The sequence below is a fragment of the Synchiropus splendidus genome, chromosome 12 (assembly GCF_027744825.2).
Source record: "Synchiropus splendidus isolate RoL2022-P1 chromosome 12, RoL_Sspl_1.0, whole genome shotgun sequence".
In the NCBI taxonomy this organism is placed as follows: Eukaryota; Metazoa; Chordata; class Actinopteri; order Syngnathiformes; family Callionymidae; genus Synchiropus; species Synchiropus splendidus.
In genome coordinates this window covers 10,045,327-10,065,734 of record NC_071345.1, presented here as the reverse complement: position 1 = coordinate 10,065,734, position 20,408 = coordinate 10,045,327, and the positions used below count along the sequence as shown (strand labels likewise).

General features: G+C 41.9%; 2 protein-coding genes and 1 non-coding gene across 4 annotated transcripts; 2 read left to right on the top strand and 1 right to left on the bottom strand.

The window, feature by feature from the left end:
* The first annotated feature begins 1,034 nt into the window (after positions 1-1,034).
* On the top strand, positions 1,035-5,248 carry cnr2 (cannabinoid receptor 2). Of its 2 annotated transcripts, XM_053881447.1 has the most exons (4): positions 1,035-1,101; positions 2,713-2,752; positions 2,983-3,045; positions 3,848-5,248. In XM_053881447.1, the coding sequence occupies exons 3-4, from the start codon at positions 2,991-2,993 to the stop codon at positions 4,912-4,914; spliced, it is 1,122 nt and encodes a 373-aa protein (XP_053737422.1). In that variant the 5' UTR covers positions 1,035-1,101; positions 2,713-2,752; positions 2,983-2,990; the 3' UTR covers positions 4,915-5,248. The 2 variants fall into 2 exon arrangements, with proteins under 2 accessions (XP_053737422.1, XP_053737423.1); XM_053881448.1 differs by lacking the exon at positions 1,035-1,101 and having other exon boundaries at positions 2,642-2,752.
* Positions 5,249-7,415: 2,167 nt separating this feature from the next.
* On the top strand, positions 7,416-15,023 carry akirin1 (akirin 1). The gene is made up of 5 exons (XM_053881815.1): positions 7,416-7,861; positions 13,869-14,015; positions 14,205-14,333; positions 14,418-14,489; positions 14,558-15,023. The coding sequence occupies exons 1-5, from the start codon at positions 7,657-7,659 to the stop codon at positions 14,566-14,568; spliced, it is 564 nt and encodes a 187-aa protein (XP_053737790.1). The 5' UTR covers positions 7,416-7,656; the 3' UTR covers positions 14,569-15,023.
* A 4,191-nt stretch (positions 15,024-19,214) lies between these two features.
* trnal-cag (transfer RNA leucine (anticodon CAG)) lies at positions 19,215-19,297 on the bottom strand. Its single transcript has one exon. It is a non-coding gene; the product is annotated as a tRNA-Leu (tRNA).
* Positions 19,298-20,408: the final 1,111 nt, after the last annotated feature.

Sequence of the window (20,408 nt, the reverse complement as noted above, 5' to 3'; positions counted from 1 at the left end):
TTTGTTTTATTTTCTATCAGACCGGCAACATTTTGTGATTTGACGACAGCTGTAATCACATTTCCTCTTCGGACCGAAGTCTCGGTTCACATCTGTCAGGAGCACATGCATCACCATCTTATTGGATTTATTCTTTTTATAGTTGTGATGAGAGATAGTTACGTAAAGGTGGATTTTGTGTCTGTCATGAGTTGAAAATTTGGCACCTCACCCCTCAGGATTCATTGCTACGGAAGAGAATTAGGGCCAGTGAAGAAAAAAAAAAGATAATAATTGGCAGAATTCTGACTTTAATCTCAGAATTCTGACTTTAAAGTGAGAATTCTGTGTTTAATCTCAGAAGTCAGATTCTCAAAATTCTGAGGGAAAAAAAAGTCTCACTTCAAAGTTCTGACTTTATTCTCTGACTTCCAGAGATTAAAGTCATAATTATATATTTTTTTTCTTCACTGGCCCTTATTCTCTTCCGTACATCTGCTTGAATTATATAATTATAGTTGCGAGAAAACATATAGATTTTATTCAGACTAAAACAAAATGCTTGAAGAGGTCGTTGCTTAGGCGCGCCCCCTGTTGCACAACAACTTGTATTGCATCTGAAGTTGCACCTGAGGATGAATGTATTTTTTATTTTTATTACATACTTTCTATCATTGATATAGTTTTTAATTCATTGATACACGTTATATTTCCAGTTCTTATTTTAAAGTGACCGTTTTGGCCCATAAAACACCACGCTTGAATTGCTTTTGACACATTTCCCGCCAGTGGAAATAACACGCATCTTGAGTGTTTTATTCTCGAGAGGCAGCTCAACCTTTTCACGGAGAGGACTCAGCAAACATTTTTTTTCCGACCAAAATGGAGGGTGCTTTATGATTGCATCCTCTGTTGACAGAGTCGCGCTTCAAACCATTTGTTGGCTGTCATCCCTCTCTCTCTCTCTCTCTCTCTCTCTCTCTCTCGATTGTCACCACTTCCTCCCTCCTTCCTTCGCCCCTCAGTGTCACTCACCCTATGTGCAGGTCTGCGTGGTCACACTGTGGGATGCTCTACTTCTATTTCAGTCACTCATCAACATCGGGGGAGAGAAAACGCTAGGTGAGCTCCAAGTATCACATCTAACCGCATGTAAGATCACATAAAGAATGTTGTTAGTGATATGCTTTTGCGAAAAAATTAAGATGATTTTGTTTGCGCTTCGGTTTCGTTGCTAGATTCATTTCCGACTTTTCATGTCTTCTGGAATCTAAGAGAATGTTTGAAATGGCGTGCTGTTGTGACTCAAGGGGCAATTGCTACATCTGATTTCAGCTGTGATGTTAGTTATGCAACTGAAAGGGACTTCTGTCTTTTTAACATCAGCCATATATCTAGCATCAATCCTGCTCTTTCCCTAAAGTTGCTTTTTTTTTCACATGACTGGTCATTTAGAATCAAAAGGAAGCGCTCAGCCAGTCGATGTTTGCAGTCCTTGGGGAGCGAGAGCCTGAGGTGGTGTAATATCCACCACACACACGATCTCTCAGCAGGGATCATCTTGAAAGTGATTTACTTCCTGCATTTTGGGCTGGACATCCCTCTGCTTTCACAACACAATTTTGTTCCTTATTAAACTGAGACAATAAAATGTGTTTTTCATTCATAACCTCGATAGGATTTGTGCTTAGCATGTATAGCATCACCTATTTTGAATAATCCCCTCACACATTTTAATCTATTGATTGCATACAGGAGCAGCAATTATGAGGACCATACAATTCTGCCGTGACCTTCACCTGCTGATCAACCTTTCAATTTTCAGATTAGAATCCACTTTAATTCCAAAGGGAAGGCGTTATTTGCTGCATGTTTTTGCTTTGTAAGTGCAGGAGTTCCTGGTCCACTGATCCCACTGATGCACAAGACACGTGGCAGCTAGGATGATAACAACAACAACAAACATGGAGGAAGCCCTGAAAAAAAGCAAACAAAAGCATCTGTTTGCTTTTGTTCAGGGATGTTTTTCACTACACAATGGCCAGGGTTTCCACTACTCTGAATGTACTTGAAATTCTTTTAAAATTGAAATTCCTATGCAAATATTTTCAAGACATTAAAAGAGCTTTAGTTTTAATAAGGTGATATAAAAACTTGAATATAGCCAACATCATGATTCATTGTGCCATTGTCAAACTGATGCAAAGTAAATTTTGTTTACCAAATTCATTCAAATTGAAAAATGTACCTTCTTGTGGCAAATATTCTGATACGATTAAATTCTGTTATATATAATAGATAATAGTTTAAGTTTGTATTTAATTGCTTTAGCGATATGAACAATATTCATGTTTTTCTTCTATAACTAACATCAATTCCAATACCTAAAAAACCTTTCAAATAATCAGTGGTACAGCAATTTTCTACTTTTCTACTGTAGAAAAAAAATGGACGTCATTAGGAACACATTTTTTTCCAAATTCACCCCTCTAGCGAGCATATTTCAGAATGTAATGGCTCATGACATAACAGGAAGGTTCCATTTCTCCTCTGTGAGCAATGCATGACGCGATAATGTTCATTATCTGTTTGCCCCGACCTCTAAATGACATTCTGTCTTCACTTACAAACGTTAATGTTCCTCCTGAGGTCCAGGTTCAATATTGACTGAGAGGAGGGAAAATACTATAATTACATTTTGTACTTCACAAATATTTTTTTTTCCATCCACAGCACCTTTCCTACCTCCTTCAAGAGAAGGAGTTAATAAACGGTATGTTTCTATTCACTAATAATAATTTGAATTTACACCTTAAGAAAGGAATTAGATAGAAAAATAGCTTTACCAATAACCTATCATACATACATTGACCTCATATTTGCTGTATATTGTTGCGCTGCATGAATACATTTGAAATGTTTTAGCTGATGAGACATGGCATCGATTACATTTTGTGTTATTATTTCACTCTGAATTTCTTTTACAAATGATTCCCTTGGCAGCTATTAAAATGGAGGAGTGGATCAAACACAGTGAAAACAAAGACAATGCATCATCAGCACCAGGTAAGGTATTCTTTATTCCTTCCTGCTTTAGCTGGTTAGTTTAACGTTATTTCTGTAAAGGCGCTTGGGTTATTGTCATATAGGTGGCAATGTAACATCAAAATAGACAGTTGCAGGAGTAGCTGAAATAGAAATGAGCATGAAAGGTATTTTGGTCCTGTCTGCCAAAACAAATCAGAGTCATGGGTGGCTGGAACTAGTTTCCTCCACTTCCTCTGACCTTCCTTTACTCTCCTGTGTGGACCATTAAACAGACTGAAAGGGAGGAAGACTGGGTTGTTTATAGATCACCCACAGGAAGTCAGGACTTTGCTTCTAATAGTTGCCCACAGTTGGCTCAGCAGAATGATGGATCCCACACTGCTCAAAACCACTGTAGTGTTCAGGAGGAGAGGCACCATTGTGGAGACATGGGTTCACTGTGGCTCATTGGATGAGGCTGCCATTCATGTTCATGGATAGATTCATAAAATCATCATTAAAAAAAAACAGATTATGGCTGCAGTTTGATGGATATAAGTCGACAGATAGAAACACAAAAATGATGGAGAGATTAAATGCAAAACATTATTGGCATCTCTTCATAACAATTAATGGCCAGCCAGTTAAAAGTAAGCCCACCAGTCATACTCCCATTACGCGCTGCAGCAGTGGAACCCCATTTAAAAATTTTAATTTGGGTAAAATCGATGAGCAACTTCTCTGTGTATAATAAAGATGGTTTAAATCCAGATAAAAAGATCAGAGATACTCTGTACACACACAGTTGGCCTAATATTCAGGTCTGTTTTTTTTCTATTAGAGGAATTCAAGTCCTGTGAGAATCTTGAATGCTACATGGTCCTGACCGACGAAGAGAAGACTGCCATTGGCTCTATCTGTTTCCTGGCTGGGCCACTGACCCTCTTGGAGAACGCTCTTGTTCTCGTGGTGATAGCGGCCACCGCCAATCTCCGCCAACGGCCATCCTACCTGTTCATCGGAAGCCTGGCATTGGCTGACGTTTTCGCTAGTTGCTTCTTCACCACCAGCTTCCTCGACTTCCACCTCTTCCGTCAGAGTGACGGCCCCACGGCTTACCTTTTCAAGTTGGGCGGCGTCACCATGGCCTTTACCAGTTCTGTGGGGAGTTTGCTGCTGACTGCTCTAGACCGCTACCTTTGTATCCACCAGGCCTCCAGCTACAAGGTTCTGCTGACCCGCCGCCGAGCCCTGCTGAGTCTGCTGATCCTCTGGAGCTCCACTATAGTCATCTCTTCCCTACCATTAATGGGCTGGAGATGCCCAACAGGTCTTGCTTCACCGTGCTCACGCCTCTTCCCCTACATCAGGCAGGGATACCTGGCTTGTTGGAGTAGTTTCACCTTGGTACTCCTGGCCTTGATACTCGTGGCTTATGCGCTAATTCTATGGAAGGCCCACCGTCATGAAACCTCCATGAGCTTCCATGGAGCGACGGGGACGGGACACGTCCGCATGAGGATGGATATCCGCTTGGCTCGTACCTTCGGTTTAATCCTGCTCATCCTGGTCGGCTGCTGGCTCCCCGCACTCTCCTTCATGCTGGCGGACGTGTCTGTGATCCTAACTCGGACCCAACAGAGAGCCTTTGCCTTTTGCAGCACACTCTGTCTCCTGAACTCCGCAGTCAACCCGCTGCTGTACGCCCTTCGCTGTCGGGAGCTTAGAGTGGCCTTGCTGCAACTGATGCAAAATCTGGGTGAAATTTTAACTTGTAAAAAACGGGAAAGATCCAAAGATTTGGAGCCCAGAGTGCCCTCTGCTGATGACAACACGACGACTTTATCTGAAGGGGAAATGCCAAGGGCCACTCCGTTTACCGCTGTCTCAGAAATAGTCACTAAATAGTGGCTGCACTTCGTAAATGGCACTTTGAATTCAGCACTTGTGATTGTGACACGTTTTTATAAGGGATGTGCAAATATGTTAATGTCACGATGTTTGTATTCAAATTATCTATGTTATTATTTGAAGAAGTTGCAATATTCTGAGCTTTTCTCATGGTGTCAGGAGAGATAATGCTCTCTTTTTCAACATTACATTAATACTTTTCCCCATCTATAGTACTAAACTCAGAGCCGACAGAACAAGATGAAGGTTTCCACCGGAGATCAGGTAAGTTTTCCACTTGATATTCAGAGTATAGCACTTGTTTCTCTGAGTATGAAGATCACAACTAAGGTAGACGATAAGTATCTAATACATCTCCTCACAAATGGTGATTATAAAAACGTATAATCCAAATTACAGTTGATGTCATGCTTGAGCATAAACTCTAGTTGTATCCTTGATTTTGTGCTGTTTTTATTGGTTTTGAGCCGTGCAACTGTTATATTCATGGAAGTACAATAGTTGTTAGTCTTTGTGATTTGATTTGTTTTCTTCCTCTCTCTGTTTTATATCATATGGATGATAAATTAAGGAGTGATACGCCTAAGAGAAAAAAAGAAAAATTAACAAGTCGGGGCAATAAAAGTCACCAATAAAAGCTTGATAAGATAGTTGTCCACAACTGTGATGTACATATCTTACGGAGACCCGATGATGCGCCTCATTGTTATTTTGTGTACACACAACTTTGCAGTGTTTGTGTGTGCGTGTGGGAAGTGATATTCTATAGGTGGATATAATACAGTCAAATTTCTAAACAAAAGTTACTTGTGATACGGTTTTCCAGGCCCTGTGGTCTTTCCACATAGAAGCACTCCCACAACTGTGGAGTTTTGTGCATTAAATGGCTGACTCCAGGCTACAGCACATCAGAAGATTTATTGTTTCAATGCTGGTCTGAGCATTTCTCTGTGTAGTGTCCAGGGAGCGCGGACCTCGCAGGTCAACCATCTACCCATGAATGACAGTGATCACAAAGGCTCCATTTAAAGGACAATTCCGCACAATGAGTGCCACAAGGGACTGAGCAGGGCTCAATTGTAAATAGTGACGACTGGCAAAAGTCAAGAGAACTCTATGGTTACATGGGCAGCTGCAATACCAGTGGAGAAAAGTTGCAATGTTTATCGGTCAAATAGATCATCTCCATTTCATCATCAATATCATCTGATCAGCCTTTTTTTAATTGGATCCAACGTGGATAGAAACAAATATTGTAGCATGTTCAGCAGCGACAAGTTAATTGCAGAAAGACAATATTTAAAAAGCACATTAATCACTGGATTAAGAGCGTTTCCTAGCCATGGTTTCCCAGCAACAAGGCTCTTATCACTTTTCCACACTGTCAAGCTGGAGACCGTCTGTTGACATTAAGCCAAGTGTCAATAAAGGCTGTTTCATGCCCTCTGCAATGTAGAATTCATTAAACCTGCACAACCACCGCTGAACCAAATCATGTGAAGATAAACACCAATCTCTGTCCTGTGGTTTATGGGTACAAATTTGATAATACAAATCTCATGTTAATGCAATGTAAAGTTCTGACAGTGGGCATTGTAAGGTCTGCGCAGAGGTGAATGGTCACTGAAACTTTTCTGTTTAAACCCATTTAAATGTCTAAATGATTCATCTTCGTTCTAGTGACATGAATGAAATAAACAAATTATGTATCTAGATTTGAGGGTGCTTTTGCCCTCATTGAAACACTACTGGTTTTCTGAACACATAAGGTCACCACACATATAAATACAGTGTATAAGTGTACTGCATTAAATTATTAAGCTTGAGCTCTGAACATTTTATCATCATTATAATTCCCTCAAAAATTATGAGGAAAACAAATATATATTATATTTGCATTTATATTATCCATGTATTTATAAATGATGGATTAAGTAAAGACTTTGCTCACTTACTAAGTAAGTAATGGAGGACAACCGAAATGGTTTGTTGTTGAAATTCATTCAGCAGCCAAGTGTGTACTCTAAGATGGAACCATCTCTTTAAGTGACAATAACATGACTAACGTTTTACGTTTTAGGAAAAGACAGACGCTTCTGATCGTTTATTCCTGTGTGTAAGTGGTTAGTGCAGTTTACTCGATGCTTTTCCCCCCGTTTTGTTGGACGTCTGGGGTTATATATACAACTGAAATTAGCTATTTGTCGCACGATGCAACACCAAGCTGAGGCGTACAAACGCTGCGATCGTGTAGCTGCACTCAAATACAATAAAATAATCGAAGAAGTCAGAATCCAATCACAACCCTGTTAGAAAAGCGGACATTTAAATTTGAGTTGAATTGAAAAGAACCATTGCGCACAATGGGGTTGGCCGTAGGAAGAAGGTCACTTTATTGTGTCATAAATGGTATCAAAGTCGCTGACTAACCACAAAGGTCGATGAAAATGCATAACTTGATCTTACTGCTGTCTAAATTCACATCCAAGGATCGGTGATTAGATAAGACCGGTGTTTGTAAACTCTGCACACCCCTCGCAGTTGGTACTTTCCGTGTGACGTAGTAAGCATTCAGCAGGCAGCTCCGCTCTCGGCTCAGCACTCAGAGAAGCTCCGTTGTTGTGGGTGAGAAGAAAGGCCCGACCATCCGAGGGACACCCGGCGAAGCCAAGCAACCCTCAACCCCCAGCTTTTGTGGGACGTTTTTACCACTTACACTCCCGTCTTTATTTAGCGAAAATGGCCTGTGGAGCTACGTTAAAGCGGCCGATGGAGTTCGAGGCCCTGTTAAGTCCTCAGTCTCCAAAGCGGAGAAGGTGCAATCCTCTACCGGGGGCTCCCGGCACTCCGTCTCCGCAAAGATGCAACCTGCGTCCCCCCATCGACAGCCCCGCGCACCAGATGTCTCCTCAAGCCATGGCAGGAGAACATAGACTCACCCCAGGTATTTCATATCATTTCTCTCTTGTCTTTTAGGGCTGGGTGTTATGGGGGAGGGGGGTTGGGTGGAGTGGGTAGCTCGCTGCTTGTGAATCCTAGATTGGGGGTTGGAGGCTAATCGTTAGCCTAGTCGGCTAGGTGCATGTCGTCGTTAAAGTTGAAGAGCCAACGCCGTCACCTGTCTGTTAACTATCTCCAATTCACCCTGCTTTTGTCAGTGTTTTCAGTCAAGTGTTGAAAGTTTTGTTGCGCGACGAATGTTGTGTTTTTATACTTCCACCGGCTCAGTATTTATCCAATGAGACGGTCCAAACTATAATATATCAGCAGCGCAATATGTATAGACCCGACATCCTTAATAGCCGTTCTGCGTTTTAACTCGACTTATTTGACTCGGGAGGCTTTTAAGAGCCTGTTGAATAAGCCCCTCCGAGGACTGCAGCACTGCACATTAGTCGCCGTCTGGGTGTTGTTCGGCTCCAGTGCCACAATGCTCTTGGTCTGAGGTGGGGGAGCCTGCTTTCATCGCCCACCGTTCCTGCCCTTCCTTGGGCCTGCATGGCATTGTTCATCTCCTCATGCTCATCCTCTCCTTCTCTTGGGAGCAGCTCCGCATTAGTTATCTTATCAGTCGGCCAGTTCATAATTCCATGTTTAGGATCTTGAATGTGGTCATATAAAAGTAAATAGTTACTTGAACGTGTGTATTATTTATATTGGGGTGTGGTTGTGCTAGTGAACCTATGGTCAGCCATTTTTTAAAGTTGCCCAGCATGATCTATTATTGTCGATAGCTATCTGAGCTCAGATCAATTACTACATTCTTCTCCAGTCTTTAACCAAACTGCAGTTGTGGCAGCTGGGCTGCGTAGAGAGTGATATGTGTTTCCAACTTCTTAATATGGCTGCAATGAGTAGTGAAATACCAGCGACGATTAGATTAGTCGCCAACTGCAGAGGCTCCAGGACTATCGACACAACAAACTATTAGAATCACATTTTCACAAATGTGAATTTTCAAAACACTGAACACTGTTAAAGTGTTAAGTATTCACAACACTGCAATCAGGCAAGTTGCATGTTCGTCGACATCACCATATGATGAATGGTTGACGTAGTCATGACGAGTTGACTTGCAAAATGGTTGTGATTTAAGGCTACGGTAGTGCTAACAACAACAACCTGTACACGTCATATCCCGACAAGTCAAGATAGTTGGTGACTAGTCGGCTGTTAAAAGTAGTCGCTAGTTGCAGCCCTATGACTTAATAGTATATGTGGCTTTGACTTGAGTTAATTTTGACAAAATGGCCGCACAAACTTGTCGATGGCTGATGTCTCCTTAACTTCTATCTCCACAAAGCCAACTCTCCTGTATGCTCTCCACAAGAAAAACATGTGTTCATCTGAAAACATCTTTTTTTGTTATCTATTGTTTTGATCTGTGTAATGTTTCTTTGTTTGAGACACTTATTGTTAGAATGAAGGCCCAAAATATGTATTCAATAAAAATAATACCAACAATAAAGGTCATTCCACCACATACAGATTTTTTTGGGACAATTTAAATAATGCAGACTCATTTTTTAGCCAGTCCTCCATGTTAAGATTTCAACCGGCCTGCCATGTGTTAAATTTCCGGCAGACTTGGCCTCCTTGCTGACTGAATTATAGCACAGCAGCTGCCAGCACCAAGTGATTTTTTTTTCAGCCGACTCCAGGTCCAGATATGAAGTATTATGCTTCCCTTCAGCCAGAAAGTGGGTACTCTTGGGACTGGAGCTACAAGCTAGCCTTTCTGCTTCTGTGTGCCAAGTGAAAGCATTTTTGTATTTAGTGAAAGGTCAGCTGTCATCCCTCTCAACTGTCTCTACCCACACATGCTTTCCAGCTCGTCAGGTTAGCTGAGGTTGAACAGGGCTGTTTTTGCAAGAGAGACCCGCAGATCTGACAACCCAGAGGTGTCCTAGGTGATTGTTTTTGTATGTACAGGCATGATCCGTATACCTCTTTTCCTCTGTCTCACTGACAGCGCAACTCAGACACATTCACTTCCTCTGATTTTTTTTTTGATAAAATAAAAATGACACAGCTCTGCTAACTCAAGTGTGTGGGAAGGTGTGTAGGTAAAAATATGTCTCTGCGGTGGGCTTTCACTTCACATGAACCATTCATATCAAGAATAAGATGGAACTGGTGAACGGTTCTGGCAAACTTTGCGAGTTGACGCTGATTATGTCGTACTGTTTGATATCACCCAGGATATTATTTTGTGCTTTTGTCAACAAAAATCAAATTAGATATATTCGAATTTCATTTGATTATGGCATGTAAAAGAAATAGCCATAGAAAACCACATGGTTACATCATGAACAGTTTTTCAGGCTGGATTCATGCACAGTTTTCATCTATGTGTAGTGAAAAATGTTTTTTTATGTTAATTTGAAGTGTCCTTCGCTATTGAAAACGGCAAAATGCCTTCAGTAGGTGACTGGTTTTATTAGCCGGGTACTTTGGTCTTAATGGAGTAGTAAGGGCATCTGCTACAGTAAACATATGCTGCTGAAGGACAGTATTGTACCGCAAGATGTCTGTGTGCCTATCAGTCTGTTGTGGTTATGACCCAACACGCGACTGTTCCAGCAACACCAGTGACTGTGGTTACATGCAGCACGTAGCTCGACTAAGGCAATAGCTCGATTAAACCGCTGAGTCCGATTGCGTCATGTTCTCCTGGTTTACATGCTGTGCATTTAATATCGAGCTATGAGTAGTTCACCTCCGTAACAAGGGGTGGCGCCGGGAGCTCTTCGGTCTTTCCGGTTCCTATGACTGCAAAGGAAAGCCCAACACGAAGCCCTTTCAGACTGTTGTGTTGAACTCTGTGGACAGAGATTGGGCTGATTCATCAACTAGTTTATAACTTCAGATGTCCAGAATCAGCACGTTGGAGCGATGGTCCAAAAAAATTAAATATCCCGGAGATTGTTTTCTTTATATCACAAGAATGGTAGATGTGAAGTATCTAAAGAGTTGCACTTCTGATCACCGGCATGAGCCCCGGCTCAGTAACGCTGTTTTCTGAGCCGCCATGTAACTGCAGTCAGTGATTCAAGAATACAAGAACATTGTGATACTCGAACCCCTGACACGAATAGTTACTCAGATACAACACTTGCGTCTCTGATGTATTCAGAGATTAATATGTTTCAAAAGACTGAAAACTTTATTGCTGGTGCTATATTTGACTGTCGTGATGGTTTACAGAGGAAGGAATTTGGCTCCATGTGGGGCCACTTTGCCCATCAGTTCGTCATTTTCAAACCATATCTTTCTGTTTTTGAGCTGTTGTCTGGCCAACTGACCCGTTGTTACAGCAACAGATGTTTTCGTTTCCCTCTGCGTTGTGGAATATGAGAAACTCATATCATTTTAAAAACAAACAATCTGCAGAGAGACACCTGGACTGGCATTCAATTGATTTGGTCTTGTTTTCATTCTTGGACGTCTTATCTATCCATCTTTCTTTCTATTCAGTCCCTCCTGGCTCTAAGCCTGTTTCAGCCCAGGCTTTCTGTGCTGTGTTCCGGTGGCTGGAGGAATTTTGTGATTGATTGCTCAGCCTGGTTGTGTCAGGGTCATTGTTGCCTCCGTTTATCTAGCTTTGGCTGCCCGGGAGAAAAAGTGACATGTCTCAGTGTTTGACTTGACTGTCCAAGTGTTGTTTTTGGATTTACTCTAAAACAAACCAGAGTGTAATCTGTGCTGTTTTTGTTCACCCGCCTTCCATATTTCTGCTTGTTGCCTATTAGATGATGACAGCAGTAGTTTTTTTTCTTCAGTTATGGTAAATCACCTAGCACTTCATCTGTTTGTTTAGTTACAGAAGTGTTTTGTGTGTTATTGTTAGACAAGCGCATTAACTTCCTGTTAGATGTGTTTGAGGAAGTTATGTAGAAATAATGAGCTGTGAAAAAACAAGAGCATCACTCCTCGGGGTGCATCTTACGCACATCCGTTTTGATGAAACAAAAGACACGTTTCCATTTACAAAAGCGTGAAACTCTTGGTTAATCCTCAGGGATTACATCTAACACCATGGGGAACGTGGATGATATCATTGGATATCACTGTGCCTTGGGAGCTCTTTTCATAGGAGGAACAGGGTTTCTGACGGGATTTTATGACAAACTCTGGCAGAGCCATCGCCGTAAAAAAAAACAAAAAAACAAAAACAAAGAAACCCAGCCAATCAAGAAGCGATGGAGTATTTGTCACTGTAAAAAGGCTAGTTTTTCATGTGAAGTAAATCTGTCTTCAACCCAAGCCGTCCGTCGTCTTCAAATGACTGGTCCGAATACGTGACCTGAGTTTCTTGAGCTCCGGTCTTCAGTTGTTATGCTCTTTCTTTCGGGGTTTTTTCCATAAATAACACGGCAAACGCCATCGCGTTCATGTCCACAACCATGCTGTGTTATGCGTTATCCGTTTGTTTCGATGTTTCCACTTCATTTTAATATGTTTGATTTCACCTTGAAAAAGAGATATTTCTGATAGCAAGGCAGCTCTCATTTAAGCCGTGACAGTGCACCACGCCAGATAATATGTGGCGGAAGCCCTGAGTAGCCTTTGATAAGTTCTTCTGGTAAACATGACGCTTTTGTGAGCTCTCGAGTGTGGCATTCTAAAAATAATCACTGGGAATGTATTAAGGAATTATGTTATGATATTGAACCTGGCGAGCTCCTGAATGTGCATCATGTGGACTCTCATTTTAACTGTACAGTGCGCCGCAATCAAACATAAAGCTGGCGTGTCAAGGTGATGTGTGGCTGAGAGTCGTTTCGTTCATAAGATCGTACATAGTTCAATGCTGACAGTGTCCGAGAGATTGAAACTGATGCCACGAGTTTACAATTGCACTCATATTTGTTATGATTTCACTCTGTCTGTTTGTATTTGGTGTGTTGGCTGAGTGATGTTACAGTTGGGACTAAGAACATCTTTCTGCCTACACTCTTTCAACGTATTGTTTTGCAGTTGTCTCCCTGTATTTGTTTGTGCTGTAAAGTTTGGGAAACTTGAGGCTTCAACAAGGGCCCCCAGCCCCAGCTCCCCTCCCACCCAAGATAAACAAGGCACGGCTCTCCAGATAGAGCTTCAGCCTCACCTCCTGTTCGGATTGTTAAGATAAAGCGATTTGTCAACATCCCATTATCTGGTTTGACCGAGGCCGACATGTTTTTGACTCCCAGTTGGTTTCCAGGCTGGTTTCTTAGGTCTGAGCTGTACGACTTTTCTTGGATGCTGCTTTTATAGATCAACTCATTATGAACTTGAGTTTTTGTTTTATTTCACAGCGCTTGTCAGTTTTGCTTTCCACCAATTAGACCATGAAAAGGAACCAAACTTCTGATAAGAGCTGAGCTGAGCTGAAGTGTTATGGCAGACCTTTGACCAAAAAGTGGACTTGCTCAACTTGCCAAACCGTGGACGGTGTTCCGTCATTGTTCCACAATCAACTGTGCTCAATCTTTTATTCTTGAATTCAAAAGACGCTGTGAAGCGAAAGTAAAGATTCCAAGTGGAGCTCACGTGTGTGTGCTTGTCTTTCTTTTGTTCTGTTCTTCACGGGAGCGAGGTCGTGAGACTGGATTATTATTATTTTTTAATCATAGGAGTCATCGCCTTTCACAATCTAGTGTTCTCCACAAACGTCTGTTGGATTTTATCTCACCTTGAGGAGACGAAGAGGAAGTGCTTTGTTTAGTCAGTCTTGTAATCAGTTGGACGTTCCTGTTTTATTGTTGGAGGACACAGCGAACAGGCTTTTGCAAAGGCATAAATTAACCAGCACCGTAAAAATGACCTTGACTCGGAACGTCATGTTCTGTTTTTTTTTTTTTTTATCTGCTTTGGTTTAGTGCCTTTATGTTCATTGTTCAATATGAAAATATATTCACATATAAAGGAATATTTTCTCATCTTTTATCCGTTGTTGCCCCCCACAGAGCAAATCTTCCAAAACATCCGCCAGGAGTACAGTCGGATCCAGAGGCGGCGGCAGTTGGAAGGGGCGTTTAACCAGACGGAGGCCTGCAGCTCCAGTGACGTTCCCAGCCCCAGCTCCTCCCTCACCGCTCCCGTATCCCCTCCAGGTAATAATTGTGGCTGTTGTTCCTCACTAGCTGGTGACGGCCAATTATTCGAAAGCATGTGCTTTTGAATGGTGGCGGGAAAGAGGGTGAAGTGGACTTGACTTGCTGACCAGGAAATCTGACCGTCCATGGATGGAAGTGACTTTGTGCCCCTGAGTTATTGCTGAATCAGGTTGGTTTGTCCCTCAGGCGCATCCAGGAAGGACCAGCCCTCGTTTACACTGAAGCAGGTGAGCTACCTGTGCGAGCGCTTGCTTAAAGACCACGAGGAGAAGATCCGGGAGGAGTATGAACAGATCCTTAACACAAAACTCGCAGGTAACTGAGCACAAAATGTGAATCTTTTATTGACAAAATGAGGGTGACACACAACTGAACAAGTGCGAAATATTGTCTTTCCAGAACAATATGAATCATTTGTGAAATTCACGCAAGACCAGATAATGCGAAGATACGGCGCCCGGCCTGCGAGTTGTAAGTGAAACACATGGATTATCTTCCCAAAGATTCAGAGCCCTAAAGTATGACTTTGTGTGTTCCAGACGTGTCTTGAGCTCATCCCTGAGATCCCAGCTTCCTCTCTCAAGATGGCCACTCTTCTTACTGCCCTCTTGATTTTTCATTTTATCCTTCAAATCCTCCTCTTCTCAAAATGCATATTCGGGGTGCCATGGTTTGTTAGATTTATATCCAAAATGTACATTTTTAATTCTTATTCTGCTGGCCAAAAGTTACACAACAAGATGAACAGCGATGTTCCTCAGCCCGACCTTCTATTTTTTATTAGTATTATTTTTCAATAAAACCTGGCAAACGTTCTCTTGACTGAAGCAAGTCTGCGTCCGACCCGCGTCCGGAGCTGTAGAAAAAAGAAGCGCATTATCTCGTGATGATTCTGTAGAACCTTTCAGTAGCCGCACCTGAAGGCTCCTGCTTCCCTCTCCATCACAATGTTCACCTGAGAATGTGGATTTTTCTCCCTTTTGAAGAAAAATAAAGTTCTGTGATTAAAACAAAGGTGTTCTGGTCTTTCATAAGTATCTACAGTTTAGAAGAAACTTTCACGTTGAAATAGTTGTTTCTGCTACAGTGATTCCTCTAGGAGTGTTGTGTGATCTACTGTTTCAGCTCCTACAAGTCCAAGTCTAGGCCCTGCATATCAGTTTGGTTGATGTCTGCTGTCCAAGATGGAGATGAGGGAGGAGATGTTATTTTTGGCTCAAGCCAGCTGGGATAACAGTAGACAGATTTGTCACAGAACTTCGTCAAAAGAGCAAGGATTGTGAATTTGGAAGATATGAAGATGACATGAGGGATGAACTGGTATTCAGCATAAGTGACACTGGTCTGGAAGAGAGGTTGCTCTGTGACAAAGAACTGACATGGGGAAGAGCCCTGCAAATATGTAGATCAGCTGAAACACAAGTAGGCCTGCACGATTCAGGGGAAAATAGGAATCACAATTTTTTAGCTAAGAATTGATATCACGATTCTCTGCCACAATTTTTTTCCTGATGAAATACGTAGTTTATTGCACACATACACCTTTTCAATTTTTTACTTTGCTACACTGGACCCGGCAAGTGTGTAACATGGAGGAGCGTCTGCATTCAAAATTTAAATATCAGGAACCGGAGCTGTCTTCTTCTAGAGCAAGAGTTTGGCTTAAAATCAAGAAAAGATAGTACCATTTCATTCCACGAATGTTACCACTATATTCTTGGTATTAATTGGGGTGAAGAAGCGAAAATAAAGAAGAAAAAGAGCCTCCGTCATCACCTATTTCCACAATGTGGGCAATTACTTACATGACACCTGTGAAGCAGCATAACACATAATTTGATTAAAGCATGTCATAAGTTCAGGATGTAAAAAAAAAAGTTGATAAACTCCAAATGAATCTCAGGTGAGTGAAGCAAGACGAGCAACTTCTGCCTTCTTTGACTTATATGTGCCACTGTGCCATGTGACACTGGTGAAACAACATGTCACATGACTTGCGTCATTGTTTGATGGAAGCACATCATGAACTTGGGATGCTAAAAACATTTGATCAGCTAAATTATGATCACTGATGAGGAGAAGAGCTACCTCGCTGTTAGCTTAGCTAATGCTCGTGGCATTACTGATGAAACTGCAGCGCCCATGCTTTAATTCATATCTTGTTTATTCAAACGTTCCAGGCTAAAATGCTGCTAAAATACAGCTTCTCACACACACCTTCACATGGTACAACACAAAGTGTAGTCAGATGTGGGATTCGAACCCACATCTCCAGCAGCTGACACAGGATCGTCGGAGAAAATGTTGAAGTGTTGGCCAATTGTGTTTGTCCCTTTTCAACATTCCCCGCCAATCGCTATCATTTCTCTCCAAATAGCTTCAAAATTTGACCAATCAGGAGTGAGGATTTTTGAGCAAGCAGAGCAGTTGGTTTGCCACGTCAGGGTCAGAGAGGCGGAGACATTCATTACAGTATGGAGCGCGTCGACAGAATGTGCTGCCTTCAGCAATATTGTAAGTACTACTGACCAACCTCCACTGACAGGCAGTTAAATTAAAGTTGCAGTATATCCTAATACCACTTGTGTGAGCTGTCTCATTCCTGTTGTGGGTTGCTACCTCCTAATACAATGGTACCTCAGTTCTCGACCACAATCCGTTCCAGATATCTGAAAAATGAAAAAAATCTGAATCGATTTTTCCCATTCCAAGTCATGGAAAAAGAAATAATGCGTTCCAAGCCTTAAAATAGGCTTTTGTAGGAGTGAATGTAGAGCGTCTGCTGCAGGTGCGCTGTTCCTCTATGTGTGTGGCCGCTGCATGTGGGAGGGGTTGCCGAGTGAGTGACGTCTCTCCAGAAGTGAAGAGGTGCCCGGTGCGTGTCCAGCTCTGAATGTGCGCTTCTGTGCAGTTTGGCTGTGACAAAGTCATAAACCAAGTCACGCTCTGTCCCAGACTCGCCTCATCCCTGTCCCAGCTCCAGCCCTCAACAGGACATCAAACCCTGGAGTGTGCGCTCCAGCCTCGGAGGTGTGGAGAGCGAGCACCTCCCCTGTGACACTCTACCACGGTCCAGTGCAGAGACAGGAAAGGTTTTACACCTCAATATGAAGAAAAAAAACGTCAGTAAATGTAGCTAACAGGACATGTCTGCACACAAAGCGTGTCGTGGGTCAGCTGATCAGTCCGTGCATGTTATGCTTTCCGGCTTTTTTCAGGGCCGTTCGAGTTCTGGATTTTCGTTCGAAATCCGAAGCAAAAAAAATCTCGAAATTTTTGTTCGAACTCCGATTTGCATGAGCCTCATATGCGGTCGTATTATATAGATCAGATATTTGATGAAACAAAAGTGTTGTCAGAAGTGGGATTCGAACCCACGTCTCCAGCGGAGACTGCGACCTGAACGATCGTCGGGGTAAATGTTCAGTTAACATCTGCCAATTGCGTTTCTCCCTTTTCAACATCCTCCGCCAATCGCTGTCCTCAAACAGCTTCAAAATTTGACCAATCAGGTGTGACCGAGCAGCGCAGTCGCTTTGTGACGTCTGAGTGTGGGAGACGTTCCTGTACAGTTCGGAGCAGGCGTCGACAGAATTATGTGTTTTCAGCAATATGGTGAGCATTTAGACGTTCATGGCAGAGCTGTGTGATGTGTGGTAATGCATGTCACTGCCCTATTTGCTTCTTCATCCCGTTTTGCTTCCAGGGCTCAGTTTTATGACGTCATTTCCTGGACGCATGCGCACATTGGAATTTCAAGACGTAATTTCCTGTCCACATGCGCACATGGGTGTCGCTGCTTGACACATAAATTAGAATAAAATTAGCAACGTCATTGCGCCACGCCTCACTACACACTCGTATTTCATCAAGAGAAGCAGAATTTGAATTACTAAAGTACTACGCCGACGCATTAACTGTATTTTAACCTAATTTTTAATTATATCACATTTGACCTGTATTCAACAATTCGGATATTTTAACAAGATTTCAGATAAAATAATTGATCTTTCTGTGCAATTTGCACGCAGTTTTCTATCTTGCCTACGATGTTTTGTATATAAAATAAGTTTAGTCATTTATAAATAATGTTGGTGTGTTTTCATGTTTTGTTAATAAAATGTAATCCTCAGAAAAGTTGTGATTCAATGAAAAAGACGTTTATCCTGTTGTTTATTTGGTTGCAATAAACCAAATTAACCACTGAGACCTCGTAGGCAAGATAGAAAACGGCGTGCAAATTGCACAGAAAGATCCAATTATTTTATCTGAAATCTGTGACAATCAGTGATGTTTGTAAAATGTCCACTAGGTGTCGACAGAGAAAAATAAATAAACAAGAAGAAGGACTAACAGGCTATAAGATGAACAAATAAACAAGGTGACCATCACAAAAGTTTCCTTTGGACGATTCATCAAACAAAACAAAATCTTGTTAAAATATCCGAATTGTTGAATATATGAAATAAGGTTAAAATACAGTTAATGCGTCGGCGTAGTACTTTAGTAATTCAAATTCTGCTTCTCTTGATGAAATACGAGTGTGTAGTGAGGCGTGGCGCAATGACGTTGCTAATTTTATTCTAATTTATGTGTCAAGCAGCGACACCCATGTGCGCATGTGGACAGGAAATTACGTCTTGAAATTCCAATGTGCGCATGCGGCCAGGAAATGACGACATAAAACTGAGCCCTGGAAGCAAAACGGGATGAAGAAGCAAATAGGGCAGTGACAATGCATAAAAAACGCTTTACGTCCTGTGTCATGTTGTTATTGTGATATTCAGCGAGCAGGATTGGAACTGTTACGAGAGAGGAAAGTCACGCGTTTCCGCTTTTATTGATGTTTTAACGAGTCAGCTGTGGCGTATGACATGAGTAAATATCAAGTATGTGGTAAAGCTGTCGAGTTAAGGTGTCGTTATGGTTTATTTATCGAACGTCATCTACCGACCAACCGCCACTGATCGTCAGTTTAATTAAAGTCGCAATATGTTTTGTCACCACTTGGGTGAGCTGTTTCATTCTTGTTATGTGAAGAACACGGAAACCTCTGAGTTTTGAACGCGGAAAATCAGAGTTTACCATCGTCGCTCGCAGCGCCATTTTTTCATTTTTATCATGCTAAGTATTGTTATTTCCATGTGGCTCCGTCGTCTTAAACAGATCAGGTATTTTAACAAAACGCAAAAGTGTTGTCAGAAGTGGGATTCGAACCCACGCCTCCAGAGGAGACTGCGACCTGAACGCAGCGCCTTAGACCGCTCGGCCATCCTGACATATAACACTAGGTGGAGACAAAGTCCTTTATATGTGTAACCGTTACCTTAGTGGCAAGTCACCCGTTTCCGTGGTTATCAATGTTTTTATCGGTTCAACTGTGCCGTATGACATGAGTTAATGCATGTATGTTGTAAAACTGTCGAGTTAAGGTGTTGCATACCACTGACTTTACTTTAACGTTTGAGTTATTCTTTGCCAATAAATACGCAATATAGCTGTAGTGAGTGTAAACTCGGTAATCGATTGAAAAGGTCTGGTGCTGGAGCACCGTGTGTGGGGACACGGAATAAAGAGTGAGTCCTGAAAAAACTTCGTCTGTGCTCATCTCTTTACGGAGTTATAAGAACGCATGCGATGCCAGCTGGGATAAAACAGTCGACAGATTTGTCACAGAACTTCGTCAAAAGAGCAAGGATTGTGAATTTGGAAGATATGAAGATGACATGAGGGATAAACTGGTATTCAGTATAAGTGACACTGGTCTGAAAGAGAGGTTTGCTGTGACAAAGAACTGACATTGAGAAGAGCCCTGGACATATGTAGATCAGCTGTAGTCGCCAAAACACAAATACAAGTAGGCCTGCACGATTCAGGGGGAAATATGAATCACGATTATTTAGCTAAGAATTGATATTACAATTCTCTGCCACGATTTTTTCCTTCATAAAATACGTAGTTTATTGCACACATAAACCATGACAAAACAAAGTTGCATCACCAGACGTTTGAGGTGCTGATGGAGATTTGTGGCAGGGATGCTCCGATCAGGGTTTTTGCTGCCGATCAGAACACCGATCACATGGATTGACAATGAATTTGTAATCAAAATGACGAGACCTTCTGTGTCTTCTCAAACGGCCGTCTGGAAGGGATCGTGGTCATGAACCGAGGTACCACTGTATTAAAAAACAAAGAAAAGAAAAATCATTTTAGGAGAGAGAATTGTGAAAAGGTTTTTCATCACACAAGAGAAAGGACTAAATGATCATTTATTGAAATACAGAAGACAGACGGCTCAATTTAACCCCTAAATGCAGATCTAGATATAAAGTACACACCAGGCAAAAATTAGCTCATAGCGGACACACTTTCAAGAGCTACAATGAA

What these genes read in the sequence shown, in the direction of transcription:
- cnr2 (XM_053881447.1), top strand. Translation starts at nt 2,991, where the DNA reads ATGGAGGAGTGGATCAAACACAGTGAAAACAAAGACAATGCATCATCA. An exon ending in CAATGCATCATCAGCACCAG is followed by an intron (nt 3,046 to 3,847) that starts GTAAGGTATTCT and finishes TTTTTCTATTAG; the next exon opens with AGGAATTCAAGTCCTGTGAG.
- akirin1 (XM_053881815.1), top strand. Translation starts at nt 7,657, where the DNA reads ATGGCCTGTGGAGCTACGTTAAAGCGGCCGATGGAGTTCGAGGCCCTG. An exon ending in AGAACATAGACTCACCCCAG is followed by an intron (nt 7,862 to 13,868) that starts GTATTTCATATC and finishes TGCCCCCCACAG; the next exon opens with AGCAAATCTTCCAAAACATC. An exon ending in CGCTCCCGTATCCCCTCCAG is followed by an intron (nt 14,016 to 14,204) that starts GTAATAATTGTG and finishes TTTGTCCCTCAG; the next exon opens with GCGCATCCAGGAAGGACCAG.